This window comes from Rhinopithecus bieti, unplaced genomic scaffold (genome assembly GCF_001698545.2).
Source record: "Rhinopithecus bieti isolate Rb0 unplaced genomic scaffold, ASM169854v2 scaffold_9581, whole genome shotgun sequence".
NCBI lineage: Eukaryota > Metazoa > Chordata > Mammalia > Primates > Cercopithecidae > Rhinopithecus > Rhinopithecus bieti.
Window position 1 is genome coordinate 701,228 of NW_016806413.1, and position 20,419 is coordinate 721,646.

The 20,419-nt window shown below is 41.1% G+C and overlaps 1 protein-coding gene across 1 annotated transcript in view; it reads right to left on the reverse strand.

Moving 5' to 3' along the window:
- Positions 1 to 20,419, reverse strand: part of POLN (DNA polymerase nu) — a 171,494-nt gene that overhangs the window by 65,831 nt on the left and 85,244 nt on the right. Inside the window, 3 exon segments of the mRNA XM_017876239.1 lie at positions 13,959 to 14,028; positions 15,033 to 15,082; positions 16,321 to 16,377. Coding sequence (XP_017731728.1) covers positions 13,959 to 14,028; positions 15,033 to 15,082; positions 16,321 to 16,377 — 177 coding nt within the window.

Below are 20,419 nucleotides of genomic sequence, written 5' to 3' on the forward strand. Positions count from 1 at the left end.
CACTAAAATGCATACATGAGAACAAAGAAAAGTCTCAAAGCAATAATCTAAGCTTATACCTAATAAGCCTAGAAAAAGAAAAGCAGGCCGGGCGCAGTGGCTCAAGCCTGTAATCCCAGCACTTTGGGAGGCCGAGACGGGCGGATCACGAGGTCAGGAGATCGAGACCATCCTGGCTAATACGGTGAAACCCTGTCTCTACTAAAAAAAAAAAAAAAAAAAAAAAAAAAACTAGCCGGGCGAGGTGGCGGGCGCCTGTAGTCCCAGCTACTCGGGAGGCTGAGGCAGGAGAATGGCGTGAACCCAGGAGGCGGAGCTTGCAGTGAGCTGAGATCCGGCCACTGCACTCCAGCCTGGGTGGCAGAGCGAGACTCCGTCCCAAAAAAAAAAAAAAAAAAAAAAAAAAAAAAAAAGAAAAGAAAAGCAAAATAAACCCAAATCAAGCAGAGAAAGGAAATAATATGGAATCGATAAATTGAAAATAGAAAAATAATAGAGAAAATCAATGAAAAGATCAATAAAATTGACAAAACTCTCAGTAGACTGATAAGGAAAAAACAGAGAAGACACAAATTATCAATATCAGAAATGAAACAGGGAATATCACTACAGACCCTAAGACATCAAAAGGATAAGGAAATACTATGAAAAACCACACACATGTAAATTTCACAACTTAGACAAAATGGACCAGTTCTTCAAAAAACACAAGCAACTGAAATTCACCAAATATGAAAGAGATAATATGAGCAACTGCATAACTATTAAGGAACTTGAACTCATAATTTTAAAACTCCCCCAACATAAATGTCTAGGCCTAGATGATTTCATTAGAGGATTCTATCAAACATTTAAAGAAGAATTAACACCAATTCCACATTATATCTCCCAAAAAGTACAAGAGGAAAGAACACTTCCCGATTCATTTTATGAAACTAGTAGTACCTTGATACCAAAACCAGATGAAGACAGATTAATATCCCTCATAAACATACACATAAAATACTTTCATAAATATTAGCATACAGAATTCAGCAATATATTAAAAAATATATGATCCAACAATTGACTTGTGCACACTTATCCCAGAAAAATAAAGACTTAAGTACACACAAAAACCAGTATATGAATGTCTATGGTAAACTTATTTTAACAGCCCAAAACTGGAAACAACCCAGACATCCTTCAAAACTAAAGTGCAACTTACACCCAGGAACTTCAGGTGGTATTACATTGCCCATGGGAACTTAATATCTGTCTTCAAAATATATTTTAAATATATGATTTAAATATATTCTTTTGAACAACTAATAACTTTCCTCAAAGTTGTAAAAAGGGTCTTCTATAAAATACATATTCACTGTTAAAATTTGTTTTTTTTTTTGTTTTTTTTTTTTTGAGACAGAGTCTCACTCTGTCGCCCAGGCTGGAGTGCAGTGGTGTGAACTCGGCTCATTACAACCTCTGCCTCCCAGGTTCAAATGATTCTCCTGCCTCAGCCTCCCAAGTAGCTGGGACTACAGGCACATGCCACCACGCCCGGCTAATTTTTGTATTTTTAGTAGAGACTGGGTTTCACTGTGTTGGCCAGGCTGGTCTCAAACTCCTGACCTTGTGATCTGCCTGCCTCGGCCTCCCAAAGTGCAGGGATTACAGGTATGAGCCACCACCCTGACCCTAAAAATATTCTTAAGAAGACTCTTTTCTTAACTAGAGGAATTCATTCATTGTATTCATCAAAATCTTGCCATGTGCCAGCTATTATGAAAAATGCTAGTTCTTTAAACACATAACCTACAAATAATTAATATTTAAATAATATATAAACTACTGGATGAAATTCCTTTCCCTAGTGAACATAGGCTGTAAGAATGAATGCTACGTATTTTCCCTAAAATTGCCCCCCGCCCCATAATCCATTAGCTATATTTAGCACTCGATAACTAAGATGTAAGTCCCTGGTTTTACTCTTTCCTTCAGTAACATTTAAGGATTACCTATCAACTGGTAGACACTGTGCTTGTTTCTTGGAATAAAATATTGAAAAAAATTCAAGGAGCCTAAGGTAGAGGGAAGGCAATCACTAGCAATGGAATGATGACCATGTTAGGTAGTCGACACTCTGGGAATACATATCTGTAATGAAACTATAGGAAATTAAGACTGTGTAAGAATATGGAAATAGACCAAAGGCACAGAATTGAGAGCCTAGAAACAGACCTATGCATTTGTCAAAATCCACAAATGACAGAGGCATTACAAATTACTGTAGTTCTTACAATAACAATAAGTTATAACAAACAGTTACCCAAATGGAAAAATAATCAGATCTCTACCTCACACCCATATAAAAACAAATTCCAAGGGAATTAAAGACTCAGTGTAAAAAGTAACTTTATTAAGAGAGAATTTGCTATCATAGAACATACTACAGGTGAAAAAAAAAGAGAGAATTTGAGTATCTTTATGATCTCCAAGTAAGAAAGAGTTCCTTAAACGAGACAGAGATACAAACCTTAAAAGAAAAGACTACAAATTTGGCAATAGTTTTTAAACATCTGTAAATCAAAGACATAGAATCCAATCTGAGAAAAACAAACCAACCACAGACTGGGAGAAGATATTTGTATAAGTGAACAAAAGACTAGTATTCATAATAAAATAAAAAAACTTATAAGAAAAAGACAAACCACTAAATTGAAAATGGGCAAAAGAGATAAACAAGCGAGTCACTAAAAAAACTCAAATGACAAATAAACATACAAATACACTGACCCTCATTAGTAATTAAACTAACATGAATTAAGCCACAATAAGATATTAATCCACACTCATCAAATTGGCAAAAACTTAAAAATGTGGTAATACCAAGTGCGGTGGTCTGTACGGCGATGAGGTCTCTATCACATTGCAGGTGAGAATGTGAGTGAGTCCACTCATTTGGAGGGTGTTTAGTAATGTCAGGATAGTTGAATACCAGTATGCCCTATGGTCAGGCAATACTGGTGACGTGACAGAGAAACCCTCGCACATGTTCCAGAATATTCCTCCCAGCATTTACTTTTTTCTTGCAGCATTGTTTTTAATAGTGAAATACTGGAAACAACCTAGTATATCTGTACAATGACATACTATATAGCAGCCAAGATGAATAATTTAGAGCTACGTCTGTCAACACAGATAAATCTCAAAAACATAATGTTAAATGAAAACAGCGAATTTAAAAGTACAATATGCTATAATTTATATAAACTTTAAAGTAGCAAAAAAATACAATCTATCATTTAAGGACATACATATATTTAAGAAAATATAAATAAATAAATAAATAAATGCAAGCATTAAAATGGGATGATAAAAACTAAATGTAGAATAGAAAAGGGAACTGAATTGGGAGGAACACACTTGGGAAAGGATTAGCAGGGGCTTTAAATGTTCTCAAGTAGGCCAGGCGCAGTGGCTCACACCTGCAATCCCAGCACTTTGGGCGGCCGAGGCAGGCAGATCACCTGAGGTCAGGAGTTCCAGACTAGCCTGGCTAACATGATGAAACCCCGTTTCTACTAAAAATACAAAAAATAACCCGGGAGGTGGAGGTTGCAGTGAGCCAGGATTGCGCCATTGCACTCCAGCTTGGGCAACAAGAGCTAAACTCCGTCTCAACAACAACAACAAAAGTACTCAAGTAATATTGAAGCTTTTAAGCTGAACGATGAATACACACGTGTTCATTATATTGGGCTCCATACCTTGTTACTAGGAAAAGGGGTACTCACTGACTTCTAGTGTGGGGAGGGGCAGGGGGTTGAACAAGGCTTTTGAGGACATGTCCCCTGCACTGAAACCAGAAGAACTAATGGGCAGCAGCCAGGACAAGAAAGCTGGGCTGAAAGATGTGTTCATGGATGTAGAGACAGAAAAAGTATCTTGACAGAGGTAACAACAGCAATGGCTTGAAGGCAGGTGAGAGCATGAGGAATCAAATAAACAAATTATATCAAAGTATTATCATCATAGGACAAAATGGTAATTTGGCTCCATCCCAGTTAGGTACTAAAAAGCTAGTACAAACATGCTAATGCAACAGTGAACACATATTTAGGGAAATAAAAAAAACTAAGGGGGAGAAAGACTCATCAACCAAGAAACCGAAGCAAATATTCAGCTAAATAATCCCTAGATTTTAACATTTCCAATTAATACAGCTATAACATTTTTAAAAATTAAATACTAAGCTACAAGAAAAAAGAGAACTCAAGATACTAAAGATCTCATAAGAATACAACGTGAGGTTGGGCGCGGTGGCTCAAGCCTGCAATCCCAGCACTTTGGGAGGCCAAGACGGGCGGATCATGAGGTCAGGAGATCGAGACCATCCTGGCTAACACAGTGAAACCCCGTCTCTACAAAAAATACAAAAAACTAGCCGGGTGAGGTGGCGGCGCCTGTAGTCCCAGCTACTCGGGAGGCTGAGGCAGGAGAATGGCGGGAATCCGGGAGGCGGAACTTGCAGTGAGCTGAGATCCGGCCACTGCACTCCAGCCTGGGCGACAGAGCGAGACTCCGTCTCAAAAAAAAAAAAAGAATACAATGTGAAAGTTCAGATGTTTTGAATTACATAATGTTGATAAATTCTGAGCCAGTATCATGAGTGACTGTAGTGAAATGAGGACATTGACAAAAACTGGCTCTGCTGATATAGAAATATTAGGAGGGACCTCAAAGCCATGTGTGATAAGGAGGTATTAGATTTAAGAATGTGGCTCCTGGCAGTGCAATGAGAACAAAGGTCCTCAACACCTTCCCATGAGAAGGCCTTCGTAAAAAATGACAGTTCTAAGATGGGCTTTCAAAACAAGGATTGACAAGATGATCCCTAAAGTATCTGAGTTGGGGAAAGAGGAGGATTTAGAAAAACAAGAATCCATGACCAATTCATGCCCAGGGTGAAGAAGGTGACAGTCCAGTATGGGGAACAGGCTTGGCCCACATTGTCAACAGGCCATAATACTGATCATGATCCCAAACCAAATGATTTTAGGACACTGAAAGACAATTCAAGAGTAGATCAAACATCCAGTTTTTCTTTTCTTTTCTTTTCTTTTTGAGACAAAGTTTCACTCTGTTACCCAGGCTGGAATACAATGGCGCAATGTCAGCTCACCGTAACCTCCGCCTTCCAGGTTCAAGCGATTCTCCTGCCTCAGTCTCCCAAGTAGCTGGGATCACAGGCGCCCACCACCACGCCTGGCTAATTTTTGAATTTTTAGTAGAGACGGGGTTTCTCCATGTTGGTCAGGCTGGTCTCGATCTCCTGACGTCAGGTGATCCACCTGTCTCAGCCTCCCAAAGTGCTGGGATTACAGGCGTGAGCCACCGCGCCCGGCCCAGTTTTTCATTCAATACACACTTGGTGCCTACTGCATTCCAGGTACAGAGCCAGGCTTGGGAAAATGTCAGTGAAGCACACAGAAAAGGCTCCCATTCCCATGGAATTTACAGTCCAGTGAGGTGAACAGAAGTGCAGGATGGTATAATATGGTGTAATGAGCACTATGCTAGAGGAAGTATAGGGAATATCTGGGAGGACACTGGACTGAGGTTCTAATAAAGCAAATATTGAACTACAGCAATCAGTGAACTAGACAATATAGCAATAGAAACCATCCAAATTGAATCAGAAAAAAAAAAAATCCCAGGAAAAGAATAAAAGTGAGTTTCAGTGAGCTATGGACAATTCAGTGAGCTATGGGACAAATGGACCTAATATATGTAATTATAAGTGGAATCCCTGATGAAGAGGAGAGAAAAGGAGGACCATAAAAAGTATGTGAATAGGCTGGGTGCAGCGGCTCATGCCTGTAATCCCAGCACTTTGGGAGGCTGAGGCGGGTGGATCACGAGGTCAGGAGTTTGAGACCAGCCTGACCAACATGGTGAAACCGCATCTCTACTAAAAACACAAAAATTAGCCAGGCATGGTGGCACGCACCTGTAATCCTAGCTACTCAGGAGGCTGAGGCAGAAGAACTACTTGAATCCAGGAGGTGCAGGTTGCAGTGAGCCGAGATTGCGCCACAGCACTCTAGCCTGGGTGACAGAGCAAGACTCTGTCTCCAAAAAAAAAAAAAAAAAAAGTATGTGAATAAATAATCACCAATAAATTTTCAGGTTTGATGAAAACCATAAACCAAATATCCAAGAAACTCAATGAATCCCAAATACAAGAAACATGATGGTATATCATAATCAAATTTTTCAAAAATAGTGATAAGGAAAAAAAAGCTAAAAGCAGCAAAGAAAAAAGACACATTATATGAAGATAGTGATGAAAGACTTCCGATCAAACAATGTGAGAAGAAAGTAACATCTTCAAAGTATTGAGAAAAAGAACTTTTAACAGAGAATTGTATACCTCTCAAAAATACCTTTCAAAAACCAAAGGTGAGGGCTGGGTGCGGTGACCTGTCACTGTGGTTACAGGTTGGGCGTGGGCCTGTAATCCCAGAACTTTGCGAGGTTGAAGCAGGCAGATGGCTTGAGCTTAGGAGTTCAAAACCAACCTGGGCAACATAGTGAAACCCCATCTCTACAAAAAATACAAAAATTAGCTGGGTGCAGTGGTATGAGCCTGTAGTCCCAGCTACTTGGGAGGCTGAGGCAGGAGAATTGCTTGTGCCTGGGAGGCAGAGGTTGCCATGAGCTGAGATCGTACCACTGTACTCCAGCCTGGGCGACAGGAGTGAAACCCTATCTCAAAAACAAACAAACAAACAAACAAAAACCCAAAACAAAAAACAAAACCAAAGGTGAAATAAAGACATTTCCAGACCTACAAAAGCCAGGGGAATTCATCAATGGCATACCTACAATGCAGGAAATGTTAAAGGACGTCCTTTAGGCAGAAGGAAAATGATGCCAAAAAGAAATCTGTTTGTAAACAGGGAAATGAGAGCACTGGAAACTGTAACTACATGGGTAGATAGATAGGATTTTTCTTATTATTAAAATCTATGCTGCCCAGACTGATCTTGAACTCATGGCCTAAAGGATATAGGATAGCAAGATCCATCTCTAAAAAAATTAAGAAGTTAGCCAGGCGCAGTGGCACACATCTGTGGTCCCAGCTACTCTGAAGGATGAGGCAGAAGGATCACTTGAGTCCGGGAGTTGGAGGCTGCAGTAAGCAATGATTACACCACTGCACTATAGCCTGGGCAACAGAGTGGGACCCTGTGTCTAAAAAGAGAGAGAGAGGGCCGGGAGCGTTGACTCAAACCTGTAATCCTAGCACTTTGGGAGGCCGAGGTGGGTGGATCACGAGGTCAGGATTTTGAGACCAGCCTGGCCAACATAGTGAAACCCCATCTCTACTAAAAATACCAAAACTTAGCTGGGCGTGGTGTGGGCGCCTGTAATCCCCGCTACTCAGGAAGCTGAGGCAGGAGAATCGCTTGAATCCAGGAGGCAGAGGTTACAGTGAGCCAAGATCATGCCACTGCACTCCAGCCCGGGCAACAGTGTGAGACTCCATCTCAAAACAAAACAAAAACAAAAACAAAAAACAAACAAAAAAAAAAACAAAAAGAAGCGAGAGAGAGACACATACACACACACAATAGTTTAAAAGTAAAAGAACAGAAAATAACATGCTAACATTCAAAGAAAACTGGAATGGCTATTTAACATTAATATTAAATTATATTTTTATTAATTGTATTATTTCCAAAATTATTCTAACATTTTATTAGCTAATATTAAATTAATATTTTAATATTAGACAAAATAGATTTCAAAGCAGAGAACAATACCAGGGATAAAAAAGGTTATTTTATCAAAATAAAGTGGTCAATTCTCCCCAGATTGAGTTCTTGATTCAAGGTAATCCCAATGAAAATCTCAGCAGGCTTTTTTGTAAAAATTGACAAACTGCTGATTATAAAGTTCATATGGAAATGGAAAAGACCAAAGACCCAAAATAACCATTTTTTTTTTTAAACAATGTTGGAGGACTTACATGCCCCAATTTAAAATCTTACTCGAAAGCTATAATAATAAAGACAGTGCATTGCTGGTATGGTAGGTATATAGATCAACTAGACCAAGTTCAGAGTATAGTATTAAACCCTTATGTTGATAGTAAATTTATTTTAGACAAAAGCGCCAAGGTAATTAAATGGGGGAAAGATGGTCTTTTCAAGAAATGGTGCTGGGACAACTGGATCTCCACTCGTAAGAAAGATGATGTTAAACACTTAACTTTACACCATATACAAAAGTCACTTCAAATGGCTCTAAATGTAAAGCCCAAAACTATAATATGTCTAGAAAAAAATGTAGAAAAAATACTTGCGATCTTGGTTTAGGCAAAGGTTTCTTAGATACAATACCAAAAGCATGATCAATGTAAGAACTCATTGATAAATCAGAATTCATTAAAACTTAAAACTTCTGCTTTTCAAAAGATGGTGTCAAAAGAATGAGAAGACAAGCCACACACTGGAAGAAATTATCTGCCAAAATATACCTGATAAAGGACTTGTGTCTAGAATATATACAGAACTCTCAAAACTTAATGATAAGAAAATAAGTGGTCCCTTTAAAATACACAGAAGATCTGACTAGATGCTTCACTGAAAAAGAGAAATGAATGGCAAATTAGCACATGGAAGGACTCTCAGCAGTAGCGATTAGGGTAATGCAATGAAAACTGCAATGAGACACAACAATGCATCTAGCGGAATGGCTCAAATTAGAAAGACCAGCCAGATCAAATGCTGCTGGGAGTGTAAAAGAAGTAGAATTTATACACTGCTGGTAGGAACGTCAAATGGTAGAACCACTCTGGAAAGAGAGTTTGGCAGTTGCTTAAAAAGTGAAACCTACACCTACTATATGACTAGCTACTTGACTCCTTGGTGTTTACCCAAAAGAGAAAAAAAAAAAAAAAAGCATCGTCCCATGTAAGGACGTCAGTGACACTGTGTGTAAGTAATATCTAAACTGAATAATATCCAAGACTGGAAACACCAAATATTGGATCAACAGGTGAACTGATTAAACCAGTGCGCGGTACAACAGAGTCCATGGAACACTACTGAGCAATAAAAAGAAATGAGCTACTGAAACACAGAGCAACAGAGCTGAAGCTCATAGTAACAATGCTGTGAAAGGAGCCCGATAGTCCATGCTGTGTAGCTCCATTCACAGAGGTTTCCAGAAACTGCAAACGAATAGATAGTGGCAAACAGCAAGTCAGTGGTTGCCAAGGACATGGGTGAAGGTTGAGGCGTGGGGAGGGAGATATTACAAAGAGACACAAGGATACTTTTGCGCAACTGGCAGCAATGACTCTTTTTTCTTCTTTTTTTATTTCCATATAAAGGACCAGAAGCAATAACTTTCTCTTAGGAGGGGGTGTGGGGGAAATTTAGCTTTCTGAAAATACTGAGAACCAGCTATAACCTAATTTTCTTTTCTTTTCTTTCTTTCTTTTTTTTTTTTTTGAGGTGGGATCTCACTCTGTCACCAGGCTAGAGTGCAGTGGTGTGATCTCGGCTCACTGTAACCTCCTCCTCTCGGGCTCAAGCAATCCTCCCACTTCAGCCTCTTGAGTAGCTGGGACCATAGGCATGCACTACCATGCCCAGCTAATTTTCTGTATTTTGGTAGAGATGAGGTTTCATCATGTTGCCCAGCCTGGTCTCGAACTCCTGAGCTCAAGAGATCTGCCTATCTCAGCCTCCCAAAATGCTGGGATCATAGACATGAGCCATTGCACCTGGCCTGATTTTTTTTTTTTTTTTTTTAAGAGACAAGGTCTTGCTCTGTCACCTAGGGTGAAGTGCTGTGATGTGATCACAACTCCCTGCAGTTTCAAACTCCTGGGCTCAAGTGATCCTCCTTGCCTCAGCCTCCCAAGTAGCTACCATGCTCAGCTAATTTAAAGCATCTTAAAATTTATGTAGAAATGGGGTCTTCCTATGCTGCCCAGGCTAATAATCTGATTTTTAAAAATATTAGTCAACTGTATTTTGTGCACTTCAAGCAAAAAAAAAAGTAATTGAAATTCTAGCCATTTTATGGCATTATCATGTAACCTACATAGTATTTTCTTAAATAATGTGCAGCTGGATTCAAGTTTTATGTGTACAAAAATAGAAGCACAAATGTTCTATCAGAAAACAGAGGTGAGTATTTAAATAATCTTGGAGCTCGGGCTCCTTTCACAGCATTGTTACTATGAGCTTCAGCTCTGTTGCTCTGTGTTTCAGTAGCTCATTTCTTTTTATTGCTCAGTAGTGTTCCATGGACTCTGTGTACCGCACTTGGTTTATCAGTTCACCTGTTGATCAATATTTGGGTTGTTTCCAGTTTGGGGATATTATTCAGTTTAGGATATTACTACACACATTCACTGCACGTCCTTACATGGACAGATGCTTTTTTTTCTCTTGGGTAAACACCAAGGAGTCAAGTAGCTAGTCATATAGTAGGTGTAGGTTTCACTTTTTAAGCAACTGCCAAACTCTCTTTCCAGAGTGGTTCTACCATTTGACGTTCCTACCAGCAGTGTATAAATTAGCAGCCTGTCTAAGATGACACTAAGACAGAAATAATAAGGGATGTCAGTACAGGGGAAAGTCACCACAGAGAGTGGGAAAGGCTCTGCCACACATTGCTCAGGGCAGAGACAGGCTGAAAGCATTTTGGAAGACAATCTAATAAAAGCTATTAAAAGTAAAAATGTAATATCTTCTGTACCCAGTATAGTAATTACTCAGTAATTCCATATCTGAAAATCCATCCCATAAAAATACATGTACCAATACAACAGGACATACATGCATGGCGCTCATTGCAGCTCTACTTTTAGAGGGCAAGTGCACACCACACTCACGTGTGGAACACACATAGCTAGAGTGGGACAAGGCTCTGTCAGGTGAGCTGCAGGGATCCCCACAAGCTGTTGCTGAGAGCAAAAAGCAAGAGGCAGGAAAGGAAAATTCTGAATCTGTAAAATAAATAATGACAAAGTACATGTTTCTATGTGTATATGTGCAGACACATATGGGCCTATATGAGACTGTAAAATAAGTCACAAGGAAAATATGGATATACAAGCTCTAGGCTGCTATCATGGGCTACCAAGAGCACTGGGATTGAGGGTGGAGGGCTGAGGTATGTGGGTGTGAGAGAAGTGTCTACAATAAAAACAACATATAAAATGTGATCCCATTTATGTAAATGTGTGTGTGCATAAAGAGACAAATTAGAGGATGGTTACCAAAATGTTAAAGATGGCTATAGTGGGGATATGGAGTTTTGAGTGACTTTTTACCTTGTTATTTACATTTTTATCTATTGTTTGAATTCTTTGGAAATACCATGTTATTTGTATAATTTTAAAAGCCATTTTAAGTATAGCAAACCAGAATATATATCTTAAAAGTTAAAAGGCAAAAGAAAATTGGAGGAAAATAATTCAACATTTTAAAAGGGTTAATCTTTATTATATAAAGAGCTTTTCCATACCAATAGGAAAAAATAAACACCCTCCAGAGAAATGGGCAAATGATATGAACAGCCAATTCAAAGAAGAATAATTGTTTCATGCAGTCAACCTCAACAAATATTTAAAGAAATGGAAATTGAAAAAATGAGTCAGGAAAGTAATCAAAATGAAAACTCCTTGTGTTGGCAAGGATTAGGGGACCCAACATTTCACACACTATGTGGTGGGAATGTTATTTTTGGTGGAGAGGCTAATTTGGCAACGTAAAGCCTTAAAAATACATATATACTGTAACTCAGAAACTCTATCTCTAGGAATTTATGCTATAGAAATCAACAGAAAAAAAGTACCAAAAATGCTTATGGTATTGGCTCTGGTATTGCTATTGAAATTGGTATGGTATTGCTATGATAAAGTATAAGTATGTTTATGGTATCTCTATAAAATAATTAAAACTGCAAACAATCTAAATGGCCATCATTAGGGGTAGCCATTAAATGGAATACAATGCAGCTGTTAAAATGATGACACAAGCTTCCAGTTAAAGGTCATGGCTGAATGCACATGTTATGTTTACATCTCATCTTTCCAAAAGTTCAACTGAAATAACGGAAAAATAAGTAGGTAAAATTAGAACTTCACTGAGAACCTGGGAGGAGTGCTACTCACAAACCAGACCCTTCAGAAACTTCTGGAAGAGAATAAAACACAGCAAGAGATTTACTGAAAATGTAATGGAAAAAGAAACTTGTAACTCCATAAAAGCAAAAGCAAGGACCTCCACAAAAAGTTTCTCAGCAGAATTCCTAAATAACTCATAGATAAGAAGTATCAACTAAGAGAAAACTACAGCAGTTGTGGTAGATTGCGAAATTAGCCCAAGGGTAATGTGGCAGCAGTGCCTGCATTCAGAGGAGATGGCGCTGGTATTCACATGGATATTGGTGCTGGTATTGGTATTCGCATTAGTATTGCTATTAGTACTACTCTTCCCTAGATAAAGACCCCAGAAGAGCCCCCTAAAGTGCAAGGCCAGAGACAGCTGGCAGCCCGAGAGCTGACTGACCAAGAGTGGGTGTCCATGCACCCAAGAGACCATATGATCAGCGCAAACTCCCCCCATCCCAGCCTCTCTTCCTCTTCCTCACACAGTCACCGGAGTGTGTCCCTCTGCCTGCACGCACTCGGTACACCATCTATGCAAATGCCTAGATGAAGGCCTGACCATTAATGGAGGGAACCCACGGGACAGACACATGTTATGGAGGGAAGGGAACGATGACTAACATTTGCTCATTCTGTAAATCTCCACATACTTGTATTTCTTTACCATTAATATATATTCATATTTATATATATTAGTGTATACTTCACATATTTAATTCATATATTTAAATTTAAATATAGATTCAAATCAATATTAATATAGAATGATATCAAGAGATGTTAAAATAGAAAAGCATAATATAAAATAGCATGGCTTTATTTTTATAGAAAAAAAAATTTTTTTCTTTTGAGACAGAGTCTTGCTCTGTCATCCAGGCTGGTGTGCAGTGGCATGATCTCGGCTCACTGCAAGCTCCGCTTCCTGGGTTCATGCCATTCTCCTGCCTCAGCCTCCCCAGTAGCTGGGACTACAGGCGCCCGCCACCTCACCCGGCTAGTTTTTGTATTTTTAGTAAAGACAGGGTTTCACCATATTGGCCAGGCTGGTCTCCAACTCCTGACCTCATGATCTACTGCTTTGGCCTCCCAAAGTGCTGGGATTACAGGCATGAGCCACCGCACCCGGCCTAAAAAATTGTATTTTATAAATATATGTGCTTAGCAAGAAGTGTGGAAAGATAGACACCACAGTTCTGCATGGTGCATAACAAGTGACTTTTTATTATTTTTATTTCTTTTCTGTATCTAAGGAATTTTCTGTAATGAGAAATTAATCATGAGTCTTTTTTAGTTCAAAATACAGAGCCATTTAGAAAGTTAATTGCTTTAAGTGTGATGGAAGCTGCATCGTAAGTTCAAGGGAATTTACGGCTTTTTTTCTTTTTTTTCATCAGAGACACAGTTTCAACAACCACCAAAAAATGAAGCTGTTCATCATAGCATCAGCTACTTCAACACATTTCCGGAAATCAGAAGCCACCTGTCTGGCACAAATCTGAAAAGGAAGATGGGGTGGGGTGCCCTTTTTGCCCTCACACGGGAGTGCATGGTTTCTGGGTGTGAAGCCCCCGCCCTGCTATCTCAGCACTTCACAAGAGAACCCACCTGCCTTGTTCTCCTGCTATGTTCTCAGAATAAACAGAATAAAACACAGCATATCAGTATGAAGCCCACTCTTGGAAACAGAAAGTACACAGGCAAACACATGTGGAGACAAAACTTCAATAGCAAGGCAGGAAAACGGCGTTTAACAAAGACAGTTGTTTACACAACTTACAGGATGCTTGGCTGAAAGTCTTCCAGTCACAGTTCCAGTCTGATTCCATGTAGAGGAAATGGAGCCCTTTATTAGTTAAAAAGAATCAGTGTAAACTCTGGCAATGCTATGTGAAGTCAAGGATGTGGCGGAGCCTCCACCCACAACACATAACACTCACTGGTCCTCCAGAAGCCAACAAGCTGCTGGCCCTAAACTTCCAACCCTGAAATGTCCTTGGGGTTACAAAATTCCTGACGTGTGATTAGGGAAGGGTGAGTAAGGAGGTTTCCCCCTAACCCATTTAGGAACTGCAACAAGACTTTATGTCACTTACAAATCCTGTGCATGGGGAGAGTAAGAGCTCTTGGGCTGTGGGGAACTTGGCATGGGCTCAAGATAGGACTGTGCGTCACAGACAGGTTCTGTCACTTGCTGTGTGAACTTGAACGAGTCACAGAACATCTCTTGACTGCAGTCTCCTCAGGTTTGAACTAAAACAGTAACATCTTCCTCAAATGAATCCAGAACAGAGATGCAATCGTGGATGTGAAAGGTGGTCAGCTAGAGCTTCCTTATAAACGGAGGGTTAAAGGCATAATGTCAACCTATGCTGCAAGGGGACCTAAATGATACCAATATTATGGTTCATAGTTTCAAGAATATTAGATTATTTTGGCTGGGTGCAGTGGCTCACGCCTGTAATCCCAGCACTTTGGGAGGCCGAGGCGGGTGGATCACGAGGTCAGAGTTTGAGACCAGCCTGGCCAACATAGTGAAACCCCGTCTCTACTAAAAATACCAAAAATTAGCTGGGTGTGGTGGCGGGCACCTGTAATCCCAGCTACTTGGGAGGCTGAGGCAGGAGAATCGCTTGGAGCCGGGAAGCGGAGGTTGCATGCAGTAAGCTGAGATTGCGCCACTGCACTCCAGCCCAGGCGACAGTGCGAAACTCTGTCTCAAAAAAAAAAAAAAAAAGAGAGAATATTAGATTATTTCATCATTGACTAAAATTACAAAGGTTCTATATGTATCTGAACTCACACAAAAACCACAGTCCTAATCACAGTATCTTTTTGTAAAGCTTGTTACCTTTTCACACAAGCTAATAATCCATCTACAAAGGTCGACTTGATCTTGTGAACCTAAGGTAGAAAGACAAAAATAATCATTTTCTTTAAGTCGTAAGTCTTTTTTGGGCAGGGGAAGGAGTCTTGTTCCATTGCCCAGGCTGTAGTGCAGTGGCGTGATCTCAGCTCACTGAAACCTCTGCCTCCTGGGTTCAAGCGATTCTCTTGCCTCAGTCTGAGTAGCTGGGATTACAGGCGTGTGCCACCATGCTCAGCTAAGTTTTACATTTTTAGTAGAGATGGGGTTTCACCATGTTGGCCAGGCTGGTCTCGAACCCCTGACCTCAGGTGATCCACCCACCTCAGTCTCCCAAAGTGTTGGGATTACAGGCGTGAGCCACCACACCTGGCCGGTTTAAGTCTTTAAACAGGAATGGTGTGAATGCTGTTTCACAGAGTGCTGGGTACGTGCTGCTACTATCACCTCAGATGACTCCGGGAGGCCCTGGAATGACCTGAGGTGGCACCAGGATTAAATAACACTGACCCACAGAGAAAGATGTCATTCCACTCTTTAAAAATAGATCTATTAATTTTAGAATCATTCTAGATTTACAGGACATTTGCAAAGATAAACAGATAAACAAATACTCTGACACAGTGTCTCCTGTGGCTGCCCCTTTACATCGTTGCAGGGAGAAAGGGCCAGGCTGGAGCCAATGTGCTCCCTCACAGCTGCCAGGCCCTCAGGATACAGCAGGCCACAGGCTCAGTGAATACTAGGACCTATGCTGTGGGCAGTGGCAAAAGCTATAAACGTGGTTCACAACTAAAAGAGAACTTTGGAAGGAAATGGCAGGTGTGTGAACAGAGAAAGGGAATCACCAGGGGAGGGAAGGGGGCCACTCATGAAATCTCTGGCAAATGTAAATGCAGGACGACACAACACTGCTATGGTATGGTCTTGGCAGACCTAGAAGCCAGGGAGGGGTTATGGGAGGCTTCGAGACTAGGTACTGCTGGGTGTCTCCTGCACACCGACGACACAGCTGTGGCATGCCACCTACTTCCTTCTGATTCCTCATTGTCTTCTTCCATTTTGACTCCTGGGGTTTGTGAGTGGGGCTGATTGCAGAGTTGGGTGAAATCACATTAGGGTGCAAGTAAACAGTGCCAGTACAAGGTTAACCTGACAAAACCCTATCCCCCGAGAACAATGGGAGGGCTACTTCAGCCATTATGGATTTCTGTTGACGACACAGGGCTGTATGGTTCCCCTTCATCACCTTTTACGTACAAAAAAATTAACTTACCCGCCTATATTCCAAAATTATCTTGGGTAATGGATGAAGGTCTCGCAGAGCATTTAACTAAACATGAAAATAAATATTACCAATGTAATTATTTCATGTTAACATTTTAAACACTTATTTTCATCTGGAGAAAGTCTTTGTAATAAATGGTCTAATTGAGCATATTTTCCAAAATAAAGATGCATAATAAACTCAAGTTTATCAGGTGCCTTAATCCTAACCCCTTACAAAACTATTCTGATGTCTACATGGGCAGTAAAAACATCTCAGATAAGCTTGGAAATAAGATTCTTCTTGAGATTTAAATTAGCAAAATCTAAATCCAGGGTAGGTAAAATACCGTGTCAGTGTCTACCAATGTAAAACTCGATAACTGCATAATTTCAGGGAGGGAGTAACGGATTATGAGTTTAAAGATTAGCTTTAAAAATCAAAATATAACATACCTATAGGAAAGTGCAAGAGAATAAGAAAAGTTTAATTATCACAAAGTGAGCACATCCTAACAAATCCAAGGCTGAACACTTGACCTTGCCCTCCATAAACAGTTCCTGTTCCAGTTTTCCCTGAGTAGTGGCTGTATCTATTTGCCCAAGTGCACAACTCAGAAAACTCAGAACTACTCCACATGCTGACTTCTGTTCACACTCACACGAATTTATCAGGAGGTCCTTTCTGTTCTAAATATCCTCTAAAAATCCATCTGTTTTGCTCCATTTTCATTGCCATGACCTAGACCGTAGCGACAGCCTACTAATGAGTATCCCCCATTCTCCAACCAGCTAAAACAGTGATCTTTGCTGGGCACGGTGGCTCACACATGTAATCCCAGCACTTTGGGAGGCAGAGGCGGGCGGATCACCTGAGGTCAGGAGTTGGAGACCAGCCTGATCAACATGGAGAAACTCTGTCTCTACTAAAAATACAAAATTAGCCGGGCATGGTGGCATGCACCTGTAGTCCCAGCTACTCAGGAGGCTGAGGCATGAGAATCACTTGAACCCAGGAGGCAGAGGTTGCCATGAGTCGATATCATGCCATTGCCCTCCAGCCTGGGCAACAAGAGCAAAACTCTCTCTCAAAAAATAAAAGGCTGGGCATGGTGGTCCACACCTGTAATCCCAGCACTTTGGGAGGCTGAGGTGGGTGGATTACCTGAGGTCAGGAGTTCGAGATCACCCTGGCCAACATGGTGAAATCCCATCTCTATTAAAAATACAAAAATTAGCCAGGAATGGTGGCACACGCCTGCAATCCCAGCTACTTGGGAGGCTGAGGCAGGAGAATTGCTTGAGCATGGAGGCGGAGGTTGTAGTGAGCTGAGATTGTGCCACTGCACTCCAGCCTGGCCGACAGAGCAAGACTCTGTCTCAAAAAAAAAAAAAAAAAAAGAGTGATCTTATAAAAACATATCCAACACCTATTAGAATGGTGAAAATCCAGAACACCAACACCACCAAGTGTTGGCAAGGATTTGGAGCAACAGGAACTCTCATTCATTGTTGATGGGAATGCAAAATGGTGCAGCTACCCTGGAAGACAGTTTGGCGGTTTCTTACAAAACTAAACGTACTCTTATCATTTCATCCAGCAATCGTACTCTTTGGTGTTTGCCCAGATAAGCTGAAAATTTATGTCCACATAAAAACCTATGCACAGATATTTATCGCTGCTTTATTCATAATTGACAAAACTTGGAAATAACCAAGATGTTCTTCGTAGGTAAATGGAAAATAAAACTGTGATACATCCACGCAATGGAGTATTATTCACTGCTAAAAAGAAATGAACTATCAGGCTATGAAAAGACATGGAAGAAACTTAAGTGCCTACCACTAAGTGAAATAAGTCAATTCGAAAAGGCTACACACTGTGATTCCAATGTTATAACATTCTGGGAAAGGCAAAACTGTGGAAATAGTAAAAAGCATAGTGGCTGTCGGGGCTGGTGGGAGGAAAGGAGGAATAGGCAGAGCACTGGATTTTTAGGGCAGTGGCGCTGCTCTGTATGATGCTGTAATGGCAGATGTATGTCATCATACGTTTGTCTAAACCCACAGAATGTCTAACACCAAGAGTGAACCCTACACACAAGAGCAGTCCAAGAGTATACTGTGTAACTACGGACTTTGGGTGGTAACGATGTGTCAGTGTGGGTTCACTGACTGTTAACAATGGTACCATTCTGTCAAGGATGTTGATAGAGGGGGAGCTTGTGCATGTGTGAGAACAGGGAGTACAGAACAGGGAGTATGGGAACTCTTTGTACTTTCTGCTGAATTTTACTGTGAACCTAACACTAAAAAATAGTCTTTTGTTTGTTTGTTTTGAGACAGTGTCTCACTCTGTTGCACAGACTGGACGGCAGTGGTATAATCACTGCTCAGCGCAGCCTTGAACTACTGGGCTCAAGTGATCCTACCACCTCAGCCTCATGAGTAGCTGGGACTACCAGCATGCACCACCACACCTGGCTAATTTTTAAATTTTTTGTACAGACATGGTCTCACTATGTTGTCCAGGCTGTTCTTAACTCCTGGCCTCAAACGATTGGAGGCCAGGCCTCCCAAAATGCTGCCTGGTCTCCCAAATGCCTTGGCCTCCCAAAATGCTGGGATTACATGCGTGAGCCACCATACCTGACCATTAAAGTCTATTTTTTAAAAATCTAGATCATAGTTGTTCCCTTACTCAAACAATTCCAAGGCTACCCATTTTTCTAAAAATCTACATTCCTCCCCATGGCCTGCAAAGCACAGCAGAATTGGGTCCTTGTTCACCCTCAACCCCATCCCTCCCATTCTTCTCAGTCACAAGGCTCCAGCCTCAGCCCCTGAGCAGCCTGAGCCTTTTCCCATTGCAAGGCCTTGTTCTTATTCTTTGCATAGGCACTTCCTCATCTTCGAGCTTTAAGTTACACACAATTCCTTAGGGTTCTCTCTGGACCACTCGGTCTGGAGTGTGTTGCTCTCCCTGTTATTACCTTAATGGCTCTTATCCTGCTGGATGGTTCTTGTAATATCTAATTTTAGGTGTCAACTTGACTGGGTTATGAGATAACCAGGCAGCTGGTAAGGCATTATTTCTGGGTGTGTCTATGTGAGTGTTTCCAGAAGAGGCTGGCATGTGAGTTGGTGGACTGAACAGGGAAGATCTGCACTGATGTGTCCAGGGAATAGACAATCATCTAAGGCCCCAGTGAGAATAAAAAACAGAGGAAAGGTGAATCCACTCACTCTGCTGGATCTGGGACACCCTTCTCCTACTTTCGGACATCAGAACTCCAGACTCTCCAGTGTTTGGACTCTAGCACACACACTGGCGACACTCCAGGCTCTTGGGCCTTCAGCCTTGGACTGAGAGTTACACCATCAACTTCCCTGTCCCAAGGCTTTCGGGCTTGGACTGAGCCACACTATCAGCTTCCCTGGGTCTCCAGCTTGTAGACGGCCTATCGTGGGACTTCACAGCACCCCCAACTGCATGAACCAATGTCCCTAACAAATCCCTTCTCATATACCTATTACCTGTATCTATATCTGCTTATGTCCTACTGGTTCTGTTTCTCTAGAGAACCCTGCTATAGTTCCTCACTGGAATAGTTATTCCATGATGATAAAGACCTTTTCCCCACTAAACCACCAACAGTGTCTAACACAGAGCCAGGGCCACAGAAGTGTTTGCTGACTAAAACAGAAAGGGCATCTGTCCTGCTCATGGCTGTATCCCACATACTGGACGCCCAGCAGTGGGGTCAGTGCACACACATGACCTGGAGACTCCATCACTTCAGTTAGTCAAGGGGTCTCAAAAGCAACTCCTGGAAATGATGAGCGGCTGGTCCAGAAATCCTGACCCCAAAGCTGGACCACCTGTCCCAGAGTTTGAACTCCCTATGATGTTCTGAGAACATGTGACTTCATTGCAGAGAAAAAAAAAAAAAAAAAACCATCAAAGCTTCCTTCAGTTCATTAGGGAGAGACCCTTGTTCCCTACTCGTCATGTGCCTACTGAGGGGAGGGAATTCCCACTACACCCCAGCAGGAGTGAGCGGACCAGCTAGGCACCACAGGACTCTAAACTACACTGCACAGGTACA